General features: G+C 41.1%; 1 protein-coding gene across 1 annotated transcript; it reads left to right on the top strand.

Moving 5' to 3' along the window:
• Positions 1-1,742: 1,742 nt before the first annotated feature.
• LOC147254769 (caspase-1-like) lies at positions 1,743-14,569 on the top strand. Its single transcript, XM_086215018.1, has 10 exons — positions 1,743-1,876; positions 5,340-5,614; positions 10,903-11,050; positions 11,185-11,466; positions 11,579-11,667; positions 12,469-12,645; positions 12,733-12,982; positions 13,133-13,291; positions 13,379-13,488; positions 13,905-14,569. Exons 1-10 carry the CDS (start codon positions 1,870-1,872, stop codon positions 14,025-14,027), a joined length of 1,620 nt encoding a protein of 539 aa, XP_086071144.1. The 5' UTR covers positions 1,743-1,869; the 3' UTR covers positions 14,028-14,569.
• Positions 14,570-16,067: the final 1,498 nt, after the last annotated feature.

The following is a 16,067-nucleotide window of genomic DNA, read 5'->3' as shown; positions in this document are numbered from 1 at the left end:
TGGCATATGGTTGTGAAATATAAATCGTTCCCACTCTCTGAGATGCACATTGATGCCCTCATTTAGGCGAAGCACAGACACAAGTTAAATCTTGTGGCCTCTCATCAACGTGTAGGAGCAGCTCATGGACAAAAACAATGAGGCCATGGGTTGTTATTTGTTCTGGGGCTCCTGAGGTTGTAGGGGCACCTGAGGACTCAGGTGTGGGTGTAGCACCTGGGGCTCTTCTGGAATGCAATGGGTAGCTAGGCTGCTGGGGCACCTGAGGTTGTTGGGGAATAAAGCTTTTGGTAATAATTAATGATATATTCTAGTCCCCAATTATCCTGCTAGAACCCTTCGCTCACAGGATGCAGGGTTACTTGTGATTCCTAGAGTTTCTAAAAGTACAATGGGAGCCAGAGCCTTCAGCTATCAGGCTCCCCTCCTGTGGAACCGTCTCCCACTTTCGGTCCGGGATGCAGGCACCCTCTGTACCTTTAAGAGCAGACTAAAGACCTTCCTTTTTGATCAGGCTTATAGTTAGGACTGGTTTAGGCTGGCCCTTAGATATGCTGCTATAGGCTCAGACTGCCGGGGGATGTCCCATGGTGCACTGGGCCTCTCTCTCCTCCTCTCTTTCCTCTCTGTGTTACTAACTCGTCTTCTTCTCCGGAGCCTTCAGGCTTCCCACATCCCAGATCCCAGGTGATGCTGGATGAGGCTACAGACCTGAAGAGGCTCAAGCTGCCACCTGTAGCTCCACCTGCTTGCATTCCCGTCTGTCCATCAGTCTCTTCCCTTTCTCTCCTTCTTTATCTCTGTTCCTCTCTTTCCTTCTGTATATCTGTCTTCCTCCATTATCTGTCTTTGTCTCTGCCCTGCTGTCCTGCTCTCTTCCCCCCAACCAGTCAAAGCAGAAGGCCTGGGTCTGCTCGACATTCCTGTCTGTTAAAAGGAAGGTTTTTGTCGCCACTGCTGCAGGATGTTCTTATTCATGGAGAACTGTTGGGTGTAAATTCATTGAAGGAGTGTGGTACTGGACCTGCTCTACTTGTAAAGTGTCATGAGATAACTTTTGTTGTGATTTGGCACGATACAAATAAAACTGGCTGGACTATATTGTTTTTCTTTTCCTGGCTTAGTAGTGAGTTTTAATCTTTACTATCAATTGGCTTAGTGCTCAATGAAGTTCCCTCTCTCGTATCAAAACTATTGGAATCCATTTGATTGCCTGGAAATGGCACCTTCTCCTCACGGTCAGGATCAGGTGGAGATCCAATGATCTAATCTGTGAGCAATTACTTGATGTTTTCCCACAGTTAGCAAGGATAGCAGCATCCATCTTAGAAGGAATCCCATGGGGTCTAACACAGTTGCAGGCCAGTGAAAGACAAATCCTATCCGCACCTCTCAAACCACACTTCCCTCTACTGAGAGCTGCCTGTGATGTCATGACGTTCCTCTGCACTTCAGGAGAGGATATAGGTCACTTTAAAACAACAAGGGGAACAGCCACACACACACACACACACACACACAAATCAGATCTGAACAAAAAATCCTAATCGAGCATCAAGACCTGCTATACGAACGTTGCCTCTCTATCTGGAAAATAGTAATAAATAAAATAAATAAATAGCAATGATAATTGACAGTTGTGCAGCAGAAGCCAAACATATACAGTAGGGAATGGTATTCAGTAAGTACCTCCGAACTGTACTTCATAAAGAAATACATTACACAAATAGGCAACGTCTGCGGGTTCTAACAAGCCCACTATCTACATCACTTTTGTAGCAGTGTCATGACTCCACCTTCCTCCAAGACCTCCGTGCACTTCAGGGACATGGCGGTGAGAGTTAACCAACAATAAGGAGTGTATCAGCCATGGCAGGTAAGGAGATAGACGTAGAGATAAATAGATGGCAGCTTCTTCAGTTAAAATCACCGACTTTTGCAAGAAAGTTCTCGCGAGTATGTGGACGGTCTGTGCATAAAGTAGAATTCCACGGAAGTCGTTGTTAAGGAAATTTAGGTAATATTGCTCTACAAAAGTTTTTTTTTAAAAGCATGACCTAGCACTCGTTTATCCGAACAACTTTTCAAATGAACGTCGTATGATTCGTTTCTCTCACTTTAACAGTAAAGCACAACTATCCATTTGTTCAGTTCTCCAGCGTTTATAAGGAAAACCGAAAGAGTTTCAGCCGAGAACCAAAAACCGATGCAGTTGGCCTTCAAAGTAAAAGTGCAGCATTCAAACTATTCGGAAGCCTGTTGGTCAATTTATGGCTTGACTAAATAAACAAACTAACATATAGCTCAAATAATGAACACGAGCAATAAGATACAGACATATTTCTGCTACTTTCCCACGGCTGAATCTAGAGGAGGCAGGGGCAGGATCGGGCTTGGAGTGTAAAGCCAGCAATTTTTACTTTGTTTTGTGTGAGAGCTTGAGGTCATTAGATGATGTACTATTTGGAATGATTTTGCAGGGTAAGTATGATGAACGCTGTTGTAATGCAATGCTAACGTTAAACCAATCAACTTTTACTTTGAAGCCGAGTTGCTTCTCTTTCCGGTTTTCGCTTACAAGTTTTATTTCACTTTTTTCTTTTACACGTTCACTCTGTCTGACGACGTCCTCGAACTCCCCTGGTGACATCAACCATCAAAAGCAACTAGTGACTAAATTAGTGACCCTTTCTGGTCTTTAGGAGCGTGTTAATCCTGACTGTTAGCGGCAAAGTGACGTGAAAACACCGGAATCTGTTCCTCAACGAGCCCCGCCCGTCCATTAGAAATTTCATAGCTTTTCGTCCAATCTTGCTTTCTGTTGTTTTCACCTACAACTGTTTCGTTCGATTAGTGACATAAAATAAAACAAAGATCAACAGGAAAAAAAAGATCATTCGTAGGCTAGAATATATTTAATATTTAGGGGTGTTTTTCACTCACATCGTCTCTCGCTCTGACCACCTTAATCTTGGCTCCTCCATACAAACACGCGTCCACTTGTTTCTGGAAAGAACCAGACGAGGACAAAAAAAACCTACTATGACTCATGACCGAAAACGTGGAGAAATTATAGCACAGATCAGTTAGTAGTTGGCTCCATCGTGTGCATTCCTGGATATTACATGTCCATCAGGCTTCTGTTGTGGTTCAGTACTATTAGTCTCTTCAGAGTGCTGAATCATAGGCTAACATGGCTAAGACAGAGAAGTTTTAGATGCAGTTGTTTCAACACAACTTGATTGAAGGTGGGTTACAAGAATGTATGTCTTAGAGTAATGATCCTGTAAATAAAGCCGTCGAGCTGCAGGAGGCTGAAAGATGAGAAACACCAGTGGTTTCTGACTGATATTTTCTATTATTTCATGCCAACAACTTCAGGGGGAGTTCTACTTTTTACACTTTACTCATATTCTGTAGACCTATATGAAATCGTGATTGGTAAATGTATACAATCTTCATTGTAAAAGGAATAATTTCTGTTAAATAAAACAGAAATACAAGTATATCTAGCGCTAGAATTTTAGTTTAAATTTTAATCTTAGCTTTTTTTTCCCCAAGAGTTGTTTGAAACTTTCAGACGTTCACAAAGTACTCAGTTATGCTAACAAAGTGAGTCTTATACGCGCTGTCAAGAACATCCTCAATGTGTCGTTCAGAGAAAAATCAATCTTAGTTTAAGTCACACTGATCTGTTCTGAAACTTAAGTCTAGATTTTGAGTACAGAATATTAGGCTGGTTTGGGCTTTTCTAGTAACTACCTCAAAATTTCACTTACGTGCAGTACACAAGTAAATGTACTTTTTTAGCTACTATCCTCCTCTGAGTCTAAACTTGCTTGCAGCTAAATGTGCTCTGTTTCTTATTCAAAATTGTTCTACAGAATTATAGAACACTTTGAGGTGTGACACTGATGTGCAAAGTAGAGGGTTTTGTTGAATGTTGACGCATTAACACTGAATGAAAAATTAATTCAAATATGTCTCTGTACATGTATACATACATTTTACAGAGGGAAGGTTTGAGAGGAAAGGACAGATGCAGGAACTGCAGATATGCAGATTAAGTTTTGACGAACAAAGGAAATGTTAATTTTTAAGAATATGATATGGTGTTGTTTAAACAGTATAACCATTTACCGGTAGTTGTTAAAATCAGCTTATATCCATCCATCCATACCACTTATCCTGCTAAGGGTCACAGGGGTGGGGTGGGCTGGAGCCTATCCCAGCAGCTTGCGGGCGAGAGGCAGGGTTCACCCTGGACGGGTCACCAGTCCATAGAACACATATAGACAGACAACAGACAACCATTCACACTCACAGTCATGCCTACGGTCAGTCTGTGGGAGGAAGCTGGAGTACCAGGAGAGAACCCACACAGGAACAGGGAGAACATGCAGATTCCACACAGAAAGATCCCGTGCCGGAGGCCTTATAACCATCACTAAAAAATTTGCAGTGACACATAATTGTACCAATACAGCATAATGATCACTTTTACCTTATACTTGTGAAGTTAACTAACAGTAGCTAGTAATTAAAGACTGTTACATTTAATGGTTATATTTTTATAATCGTGATATTAATTGTAATAATTATGTATGTACTGTAAATATTTGTTTACATGTTCTCCCTGTGTCTGCGTGGGTTCTCTCTGGTACTCCAGCTTCCTCCCACAGTCCAAAGACATCAAGAGGGGACGAGGCTGATTGATACTCTAAATTGACTGTAGGTGTGACTGTGAGTGTGGATGGTTGTCTGTCTCTATGTGTTGGCCCTGTGATGGACTGGTGACCTGTCCAGGGTGAACCCCGCCTCTCGCCCAAAGGCCGCTGGGATAGGCTCCAGCCCCCCCCCCCCCCGCGACTCTTAACAGGATAAAAAGTAGAAAATGGATGGATGGAAGTACTTTCAATGCGTTATCATGAAATTATATTTCTTCCAGCTCAGCACCCTCAAAATAAAAGTTCTGCTGGCTGATGACCCCCCCCCCCCACTATCACTGGATGTGGTTAAAGTGTTTCATAGACACTTGTAGGCTTATTCAAACACTGTCACATTTAAATTAATTCAGGCATTTTTGATCATTTAAAAATATTTTGCTTTGTTTTTTGCCAAGATTCACACAGTTTGTCATTTATGCATGACAGACAAGTCATGGGCACAGTAGATTTTAAAGACATCAAGACAGATAAATAAACAAATCAAATAAAAGCAATTCTATAATAAAGTATAGAATATAACACAATATAGAAGAAGAATGCTCTCTAAATAGGTAACAAGGAAAATTCCCTCACAGGGTTAAGTGAAACGTGTAATCCTTTTCTTACTTGTAGCGGAACTTGCCCGCGTGAGGACCAAGTTTGTGGACGGTGTGTCGTCAGCGGTGATCGATGACCTCCTGGATGATCTCCTGGAGGATCGTATTTTGAGTGATGCGGAGAAAGACTCGATACTTCAGGAGAACAACAGCACAAGGAACAAGGCTCGGCAGCTCATTGACACGGTGAAGAAGAAAGGAGATGATGCCAGCTGGAAGATGATCGCTCACCTTCTAAACAGAGATCCTACGCTTCACAAAAACCTGGCTCTGTCCTCTGGGCAACACCATTAAACAGGTAAGCTGAGACATTCCAAAGCAGCTGGTCACCATTTATGAGCTATTTGCACCTTTCAAGGATATTGTACTTTGACATGAGCAAACTGACGTTATCAGTGGCGAAAGTACTCTGAGCCTCTTGTCAGTGCTCGTTCCCCAACTTTCACATCCTCAAAGTGTATGTTTATCCCTGAACAAACACATTTAACTTTGTAACACATTAATCAACTTTGTCACACTATGTGTGTATATATATATCAAATTATGAATCTAAAAATATAATGGAACATAAAAAGTATGCCAGGAATTTAGAATGTAAATAAAAGTTAGAAGATCCAAATAGGTTGAACAATTTCCACGTTTCCGTCTTAACAATATTGCACTTGGAGAGCGCAGTGATGAGCAGGCCAGGAGCTGAAATACAAAACCTAAATGTGGGTAATCTGTTGCAGTAATACTGTGATTGTCTGTTTGCTGTGAATGTGCCTCAGGAGGAGCAGACCTGATGCTGATGTGCTGCCCCCACCCCTCCTCATGTGGCTTCAATCCATCCATCCATCGTCATCTTCCGCTTATTCCTACACATTAAGGGTCGCGGGGGGGCTGGAGCCTATCCCAGCGTCAACGGGCGAGAGGCGGGGTTCACCCTGGACAGGTCGCCAGTACATCGCAGGGCCGACAGAGAGACGAACAACCAGCCACACTCACATTCATACCTACGGTCAATTTAGAGTATCAATCAGCCTCATCCCCAATTGCATGTCTTTGGACTGTGGGAGGAAGCCGGAGTACCAGAGAGAACCCACGCAGACACGGGGAGAACATGGAGACTCCACACAGAAAGATCCCGTGCCCGAGCCGGGACTCGAACCCGGAACCTTCTTGCTGTGAGGCCACAGGTCTAACCACTGCACCACCGTGCAGCCCCTGTGGCTTCAATCATTACATGAATTGTGCAAACATTTAATCCACCCATCCATCCATCCATCCATTTTCCTCTGCTTATCCTGTTAAGGGTCGTGGGGGGCTGGAGCCTATCCCAGCAGCCTTTGGGCGAGAGGCGGGGTTCACCCTGGACAGGTCACCAGTCCATCACAGGACCAACACACAGAGACAGACAACCATTCACACTCACAGTCACACCTACAGTCAATTTAGAGTATCAATCAGCCTCGTCCCCTCTTGATGTCTTTGGACTGTGGGAGGAAGCTGGAGTACCAGAGAGAACCCACACAGGAACAGGGAGAACATGCAGACTCCACACAGAAAGACCCCGTGCTCGAGCCGAGGCTCGAATCTGGAACCTTCTTGCTGTGAGCCGACAGTCCTAACCCCTGCACCACCGTGCCAGCCAACATAAAGCATTATAATAACAAAACATGACATCAATAGACTATAATTTATGAAATGTTAATCCATATGTCACTGCAAAATCAGGATAGGGACTCGAACCCGGAACCTTCTTGCTGTGCAGCGACAGTGCTGACCACTGCACCACCGTGCATTTAATCTTTATATTAATTAGCAAATAATTTCTTCCATCCAACCATCTCAAATGATTTCATGCTATTGTGAAATAAGTAATGGAAAAGTTCCTGAATATTTTTTTTTTATTTCACATTTCATTCTTTTAAATACATCAAACTTAATTAACCCAGAGCAAACTGGCTTATCTACCGCAGGTTGTAAAAAAACTCAATCACTCTTCCACAGTGTTCAGAAATCCTCCAGATGATGTCATTATTCCTATCCTGCAAATTTCTATTAAGGGCCTACACTCACCTGCCACCCTATTGGGTAAACCTGTTCAACTGCTCGTTAATGCAAATATCTAATTGGCCAATCACATGGCAGCGACTCATAAAGACAAGCTGAGGAAAGACTGCTTAAGTTCGAAGTGAGCATCCAGTTGTGGCGTGGATGTCGGCTGGGTGTTTCAGAAACAGATGCTCTCGTGGGATTTTTACACCAAATTTGACAGCATCTCGGAACGTACCACAGGTGGAACCCTGAAACACATGACCTACAGCAGCAGAAGACCCCACCAGATGCCACTCCTGTCAGCTCAGAACTACAAAATGAAGCTACATTGTGCGTGGGCTCACCAGAATCTTTTTTTTTTTTTTTTTTAGGAGACTTGTCTGATGAGTCTGTATATCTGCTGTGACGTTCCTATTGTGGGGGCAGAATTTGGTATAAACAATATGAAAGCGTGGATCCCTCCTGCTCTGTGTCAATCAGTGGTTCGGAACTGGGGCCAAATGCAATACTAGTAAGATGCACCTGGTAAATTGTTTAGCTCACCACAGGAAAGTTGGACAAGTATGTAAATTTAAAATAGGTTCTCCATGTGCTTATTTATTTAAGTATCTCTAAAATCTTTCCGTCTTTGTGAAGAGGTCATTATCATTCCTTCCTTAGCAATCGGGCTGGCTTCCCTTTCCAGGAAGTGGCGTCCTCTGCCAAATGTCTGTGAAGCAGGTCACACAATGCCAAATAAGGAAAAGAAAGAGGGGTGGTCTTGTTTTATTGTGTCCCAAAGCATATTCAGTAATGTCAATGCAAATTGTCACCACATGACTACTGTGTGTTGCATATTTGTGATGAGATGACTGTTAAGTGCCTTGTTCTCACGTTGATGTTCCATTATTTGCAAATAACGTGTCAGATGTGCCTCCGTCTCTCTTTTCGAAACTGACATGTCAAAGTGGCTGCCGTGGGAAGGGACTGTATGTCGCAGCACCCCAGCAGGTTCCAAACACATAGGAGAAGTAGGATGTAGGAAATATATCTCAATTAAATGTGAAGTTATTGAACAATCACACCCTGAGGAAATGTATCTTGTATCCACGTCTTCTGTGTTCTTAAGGTGCATTGAAACAAGTTCCCTTACGAGGACCAATAAATCTAATCTAATCTAATGTTGCCTGACTAACAGTGGTGAAAAGTATTTTTACTCACAAAGTGTTCTGAAGTACAATGTCGGGGTATCTGTGTTTAACTTTAGTATTTGCATTTTATGAAACAGTACTACATTTTTCCAAACCCATTACTTAACCAGTTCCTGTCTACAACCCCTTGACCCTGGTGGAAAGGTCATAGGATCAAAGGAAACACTGGAAAGCCATGCTGTTTCATTTCCTCATTCATGACTTTCCTATGTGTTTTGGGGAATTCCTAATAATCATGGTGAAATACTGAATGCTGATGCTGCTTATTTAATACCGCGATAAGATCCTTCTGAAGCAAAGTTGACTGGTTGGGTGCACCCAGATTTTTCCTAGAAACACGGTAAAACATGAAGAAAATGATGTACCTTGAACCCTACCAACTCCAAGAGGAAGAAATCAGAGTAGTACGACTGTCACATGACATTTGGAGGTCACTGGTTTGGGCGATGAACATTCCTGGGTGGTGGAACACACAGACATCATTTAGAATGTGTGTTGTACAAAGTAAACTCATTATCAAATACCTCTCTACTTCTACTTAAGTAGAAATTTTGAATCGAGACTTTCACTTTCATCGGAGTGCTTTATTATTTGGGCATTGTGCTTGTATTCAACAAAAATTTGTTGCAGCTATTCATGGTAATAATTAGCCCAACTTCTCACCAAAGGAACTGTGTACTTGAACGTCTTCCAGCACTGCTGTTTTTAAAGGCGAATGAGAAAATGCTCCTCGTAACCAGAAGATTAAACAGTTCACACGGGGAACAAATGTAGATTTACAGCGCCATTTTATGGAGCTGACAAGTCCAAAGTGCACTGACGCAGCCATAAAAGGATTTCAAGGTATAGTTCACTCAAAATTGATACTCTGCTATCATCTATCCACCTTCACGCTCATGGTAGGTCGGGCGAAGTTCTTTTTAGTCTACTAAACGCTGCTGGAGTTTCACGAAAAGAGGTATAAACAGTTGCAGCGAGCTAATTTTCATACACTCCCCCTCTCATTCCCTCTTCACCATTTTGCAAGTCATTAATTATTTAAAAAAAAAAAAAGCTGCAGTACCATTGCATGACTTTTAGGATGAAAAGATATTTCCAGTTCATGTTTTTGGGCTGTTCTGACTGCACACTGACTAATTCAGGTTTTTTTTTTAAATTTTATGAAAAACATAGGTTATACGAGTGTCAGCATATTCAAAACAATGCCTCTGCCAGTTGAGACGCCCAAACTGCTACTTCAACCAGTCAATGAAGCAAAATCTTTCATGAGTGCATGTCTAGATTACAGTGCTACGTGGAATATTGCAATGTCTGCGTTTCCGCTGCTGCTTTTGCCCCCTCAGGAACCACTACATTGAATATCCAGGAATACACACTACTGACAGAACTACACACTTGTGTGTGCACGTTTCGGTTCTCTGACGAGGGATCAAGATAGAATATCAGGTTAGGAGCTCGTTTTGTTTCTCTCAACCCTGTCCGACACGAAGGCGGTAGGCGGGCCTTCGCCTGGACGGCATTAAAGGCAAACTTCCTCTTAGTGCCGCAGGCGGATGTTCCTGGTTGTACGCGGCAAAACGTATTCTCGCTAATGTGAGAGAGAGAGAGAGGGAGAGACTGGAAGGAGCGGTGGAGGTTTCCTGGAGAAAACATAAGAAATCCATCGAGTCTTGAGCAATGTCGGGTAAGATGCCTCGATCTGTAAATACTGCAAAAACCTCCAAGTCTTTTTTTTTTTTTTTTTTTTTTAGCTTTAAGGAGTCGTTAGGGCGCCTTGTGAGCGAACCATTACAGTAGAAAAATTTTAAAAAAAATCATTCAAAAAGCTTTGCATTTAAATGCAACAGATGTTTTGTTTTGTTTTTGTTTTTAATTAACCGGTACTACGCCACGATGCTGCTGTTCTCACCGAGAACATAGGATCCAACTGTTGACAAGCGTGAACCCACGGACACTACGATACTGACACTACGTTACTCATGCTGCGATACTGTATTACGACATTAAAACAAGTATGACCAAGAAGCCATGTAGTATTTTCTGTCATCACATAAATATACAACATTAATAACACAGGTACAAAATCCGAACGAGAATGTGGAACACCGGTAACGCGCCGGCGTTAATGTTAACATTAAGGGAATTTTTTTAAGGGCGTGAGATCATATCAACATGTGTAGACAGATATTGGTCATTTGTAAACGGTCTGCTTGCTGGTTTATTCGCACAACTCCTTTAATGGCTGTCTCCAAATTTTGTGTTTAAGAATTTTTCAATCCAGAAATATTAAATCCATCCATCCATCCATTGTCTTCATTCCATTCACACCTACGGTCAATTTAGAGTATCAATCAGCCTCGTCCCCTCTTGATGTCTTTGGACTGTGGGAGGAAGCTGGAGCACCAGAGAAAACCCACACAGACACAGGGAGAACATGGAGACTCACACAGAAAGATCCCCTGCCCAAGCCAGGACTCGAACCCGGAACCTTCTTGCTGTCAGGCAGCAGTGCTAACCACTGCACCACCGTGCACCCCAAATAAATCACTCTTTGAAATGATTTTTGAATATTTACCCTGCCTGATTGACAAGGTCAGAAACTTAAGCGTATGATGCTTTTCTTACTTGTAGCGGAACTTGCCCGCGTGAGGACCAAGTTTGTGGACGGTGTGTCGTCAGCGGTGATCGATGACCTCCTGGATGATCTCCTGGAGGATCGTATTTTGAGTGATGCGGAGAAAGACTCGATACTTCAGGAGAACAACAGCACAAGGAACAAGGCTCGGCAGCTCATTGACACGGTGAAGAAGAAAGGAGATGATGCCAGCTGGAAGATGATCGCTCACCTTCTAAACAGAGATCCTACGCTTCACAAAAACCTGGCTCTGTCCTCTGGGCAACCTGCACATTCAGGTGAGTTGAGATACTTCCCTTCCACATAAACAAGACGGCTCATGTCTTGTTAGCAGGTTTGGTACAGAAATAAGTTTCATTTTGAATAATAGTGTTGTTTCACTCTTTTCAGTTGCAGATTCCCAGGTTGTGCAGGGGTGGTCAACCACGCTCATCCCCACCTCTCAGGCATTCTGGAGGGAGAAACAGAGTGACAAAAGCGTTGGTGTCTCATAAAAAACTGAATCAAATTATTTTCTAGCAGTGGAAATAATTGGAGAAGATTGTTTTAGGACAACGACATCAAGTCATGCATCTTAAAGCGAATTTTCACTCAAAAAGTTTCATTTGCTGTCAAATACTCCTCTGCATGACTTCCCTGTAAATCCAGGAGCTCAGCAATGCTGGTCGCATACTTTTGCTTGAAGCTAACGGAGACCGAAGCTTAATAACAAAATTATACAAATCTAAAATCGCTTTGATTTGAGCCCCCCCCCCCCCCCCCAAAAAAAAATCCAGTCAGGCTGTGACTTGCTCACATTGCAGTGGAATCCTGTTTTCTAACTCATTCTCTGGCTAGAATTCTGCCGCCAGGCAGGGACTCACGCATTTAATATCATCATCTTGTCACACCTTCTTTTCTGACATCATTTCATACTGTGATGTAAATTACTGTTTATTTTCTATTATTTTTTTGCATGATTAATGTTTGGGTGAATATTTGTCGTTGTCCAGGTCCTAAAACAAATCTAATGGCAAGATTGTAGAACCTGAACTGTTGTAGTTAAAGAAGACTTGGATTATACGAGATGATTCGTTTGAAAGTTTGCAAATGGACATTTAGTTTAGTTAACGTGTAGTTGTAGCGTAGAGGCTAGCGAGTGTGATATCGCTCCAAGATTTCATGTAATTGGAAAAAAGTTGACATCAGATGTTTTTTTTTTTAAATTCAATCTAAAATTCCTTTTTTTTCTTGTACGTCTTCATTTGATCTGAACTTTTTTTTGTATTGTTTTGTTTTAGACTTACCGTGTGACCAAAACATCCATAGCGAGCCGCGTGGCTCTTTTGATCACTAATATTAAGTTCGCTGATGAGAGGCTGAACAGAGCCGGCGCTGAGATGGATGAACAGAACATGAAGAACCTGTTAGGAGCCAATGGGTACGAGGTGGTGCAATACAGCAACCTCACAGGAGAGGTACGTTTAAAAAAAAAAAGAAATCCTCTTATTGCAGTGAATCCAAAGTGTCATTGACCGATGTCTGACTTTTTTGTGTTCTCCTAGCAAATTAAAGAGGCTCTCGTGAAGTTCTCCAAGCATCCCAAACTTAAAGAGACCGACAGCGTGTTCGTGGTTATCATGTCTCACGGGAAAATGGGAGCTGTGCTCGGTGTCAACTGGAATGATAATCCAATATCTGATGAGAAACCAGACATCTTCCCTGTCAGCGACATTTACAAATACTTGAACACAGTGAACTGTCCATTAATGGAGGACAAACCCAAGATCATCATCATCCAGGCGTGCAGAGGAGGTGATTGAACATCATTTCTTTTTTGGACTGCGTAGCTAAACGCACTCTCCGTAGATATGATTTAAGTTGATAGCAAATTTCTACTGTCTAACATCTTTGCTGTCCTAAAGTGAGTGAATTTTTTTTTGTTTTTTATTTTGAATGACACAGACGAGAAAGGATCCGTGCTCGTATCAGATGGTGCAGAAAACACGGTGTGTGACAACACCCAGCAGCCGAGCTCGTCCGCATCTCCTGACTACGTCGAAGATGCTCTGCGATTTGCACCTAAAGAGAAAGATTTCATTTCTCTTCTCTCTTGCACCCCTGGTCAGTGCGCGTCAGCAAATCTCCCTGTGATGATGAACATGTATTGATGAATATGTCATGTATTTTCTGTGTATTTTTTTTTTGCAGATCAGGTTTCATACAGACACACTGAGCGGGGGTCTGTTCTTATTCAGTATTTTGTTGACGTACTGAACACGTATGGATGGAGGGATGACATTGAGGAGCTTTTCAGAAAGGTACGTTTTGCTGATTTCAACACTCCTCTGGATGTGAAAATATCCTTGGGTGGTCAGACATTAACATCTGCTTTAAAACGCACATTTACACAGTTTGGTATTTGACTAGTTTTGCGTGTAATTGTATTTCCAATATCAGAAATACGCTTTACTTGATAGGCATTTTATCCACTAATAACACATCCGACGTTATGACCCACAATGCATCACGTTGGGGTTGTTTTGTGCTCAACGGGAACGCAGCGATTAATGAAAAAAAAGCAAAACAATAAGAGCCTTGTTTTAAAGGGCAGCCATAACCACGCCATGTATCACATTTTTTTAGTTTGTAGATGTTTCAAGCTCAGCCAAGTGTGGAAATTAATAACTGTATGGAGCTGTAGAATCACTTCCATTATTTCTATTTCCATTTGCAGGTCATGCAACGCTTTGAAGAAGAATTCACATTTCAACACAGGAGACAGATTCCAAGCAAAGACAGATGCACCATGATAAGACGCTTCTATCTCTTTCCTGGCCTCCAAAACCAAATTCAGTGACTCCACTAGTTTACGTCACGGCATTTTAGTTTTTCGTATCTGACGGTAAAGATTTGAATGAATGGTTTGAGATCAGATTTTTCGTTTTCGACGAATGCCTTGTTTTTGAAATGTTTGTAAAATTCTGAAATAATCTAGATTTTTTTCGATGCCGCAGAGTTAACATCATGTTGTCATTTTTGGTCCAAGACACCAGGCACCACTGTCTCTACATCAGATCAGTGTAGTCATCAACAATTTAGATAAAGTAAAAGTAATCGGATGTTTTTAGTAATGATACCTTGTTTAAATACACTCAAGTTTCATGTAAAAGAAGTGGAAGTTTCTGAATGTATCAACGTCAGTTGCGGTCACTTGACTTTTCTTGCTGTGATCATGTATAATGATTAATATTGTAAACTTACTGCTGTGAATTTGAGCGTGCCATATCATTTGTTTGCTGTCAGTACGTACTCGCTGTAATCGCTGAGGTGGCATTCATTTTGGGTGTTTTTTTTTTTCTTAGTCATTCTTGTCCAAGTCAAAAATTAAACAGTCACTGCTTTTAATTTTGCTCTGATGTCTTACTATGTAGCTTTATGACTAATGGCTTAATCAGTTGGAAACAAGTAAACATGCTAATCCTTGTAACCAAAAGTTCCAGAAAGTTAAGCGGGATTTAGTCACTATTCAGGAAGAAGGGTGGGTGTTCATATGGAACTGTCCACTTTTTTCCTTTGTTATCCTTTGAAAAACAAATTTCAATATTGTCTTTTGTTTCAGTGATGACATATCCTGAGAGGACAGTACAGATGCTGGAACTGTGAAAAACAAACATTATAATGGCCACAAGGGGGCAGCCTAGTTCCAGATGAGGATATGCCTACACAAATACATACAAATATAAATCTTTTACAGAGGTGGTGGTTGATAGTTGATGACATTCATTTCAGTACCTTTGTGCTGACTAACCTATAGTAGTCAATAAGGGCTCCTGTTGCAAAATCATGTGATTGGCAAGGTGTTCTGACGTTTTACTTGAATATTTGAACAGAAGCTCCCATGGCAAATGAAAAAGTGACTGTGAATTAAAAAAAAACAAAAAACAGATATTGTTACTACACTGGACAAGTAAGTCGCACGTCTACTACTACCTTTTTAGACTATTTTAAAGGAAAATTCCTTTTTTTTTTCTCTTTCCAATAGATAACGTGTCATGTGACCTTTGGAGTATAAACCAGTGCCAGATTGAACTACCAACTTGAAATAGGGGATGTACCTATTTTTATTGCATCCTTGAGTACATATGCATATTTTAATGCAGTTCTTCAAAAAGTATTATATTTTCATTAGAGCAACTGCCACGTCGTGTGACCTGGGGCCTAAAATGCAATGTGAGATATTAATATGAAACACACACCTTTCTATTGCAGTATACTGCTTTTTTTAATATTTCATTGCACAATTTTCCAACAGCAGCAAAATATATTTTTCCCCCTAGTTTCCATGTTATATGACCCATGTCACTACCAGATGGTTTTCCAAAGAGTAAAACTAAGACATATCACACCTTTTACTTCATTTTATAAAGGTTTTACGACATAATTACCTTAACAGTAAAACCAAGTCTGATTTCTCCAGCTTAGTTCTAATATTCTACGTCACTTTGTAGTCAAATTATTTTATTTCCTATTTATCTAAAATAATTATAATTAAAAAAAAAACAATTGCAAGTGGTATTAATGGGCCAGTTGGCACAAAAGTATTGAAAGCATTGATTTGGTGCAATTCAAGGATTATTGTCCCCTTTTTATATCATAATTGTATGTCTTTTCCCATGTTTACAATAATTATTTTTCAATTTGTTTGTTTTTGGACTAACCATCTTTAAAATGTGATCAGTTTTTTTTTATGGTCTGAAGAATATAAAAAATAAGAATTGAAAAAATATATCCAAAGCTTTGATTTATATTTCGATGTAGCATTTGTTCATTTTGTTGGAACAAAGTTCCGACCCCTTTAAAAATCAAGATATTCATAACACATAGCAGCTGGGAAGAA

Source organism: Aulostomus chinensis, chromosome 10, assembly GCF_037954235.1.
Source record: "Aulostomus chinensis isolate RoL2024-O1b breed Wild chromosome 10, RoL_Achi_v1.0, whole genome shotgun sequence".
In the NCBI taxonomy this organism is placed as follows: Eukaryota; Metazoa; Chordata; class Actinopteri; order Syngnathiformes; family Aulostomidae; genus Aulostomus; species Aulostomus chinensis.
Note: the sequence above shows the minus strand (reverse complement) of the source record. Positions and strands in the feature narration are given on the sequence as shown.

What these genes read in the sequence shown, in the direction of transcription:
- LOC147254769 (XM_086215018.1), top strand. An exon ending in TGTCCTCTGGGCAACACCAT is followed by an intron (nt 5,615 to 10,902) that starts TAAACAGGTAAG and finishes ATTTAGAGTATC; the next exon opens with AATCAGCCTCGTCCCCTCTT. An exon ending in TGGGCAACCTGCACATTCAG is followed by an intron (nt 11,467 to 11,578) that starts GTGAGTTGAGAT and finishes CACTCTTTTCAG; the next exon opens with TTGCAGATTCCCAGGTTGTG.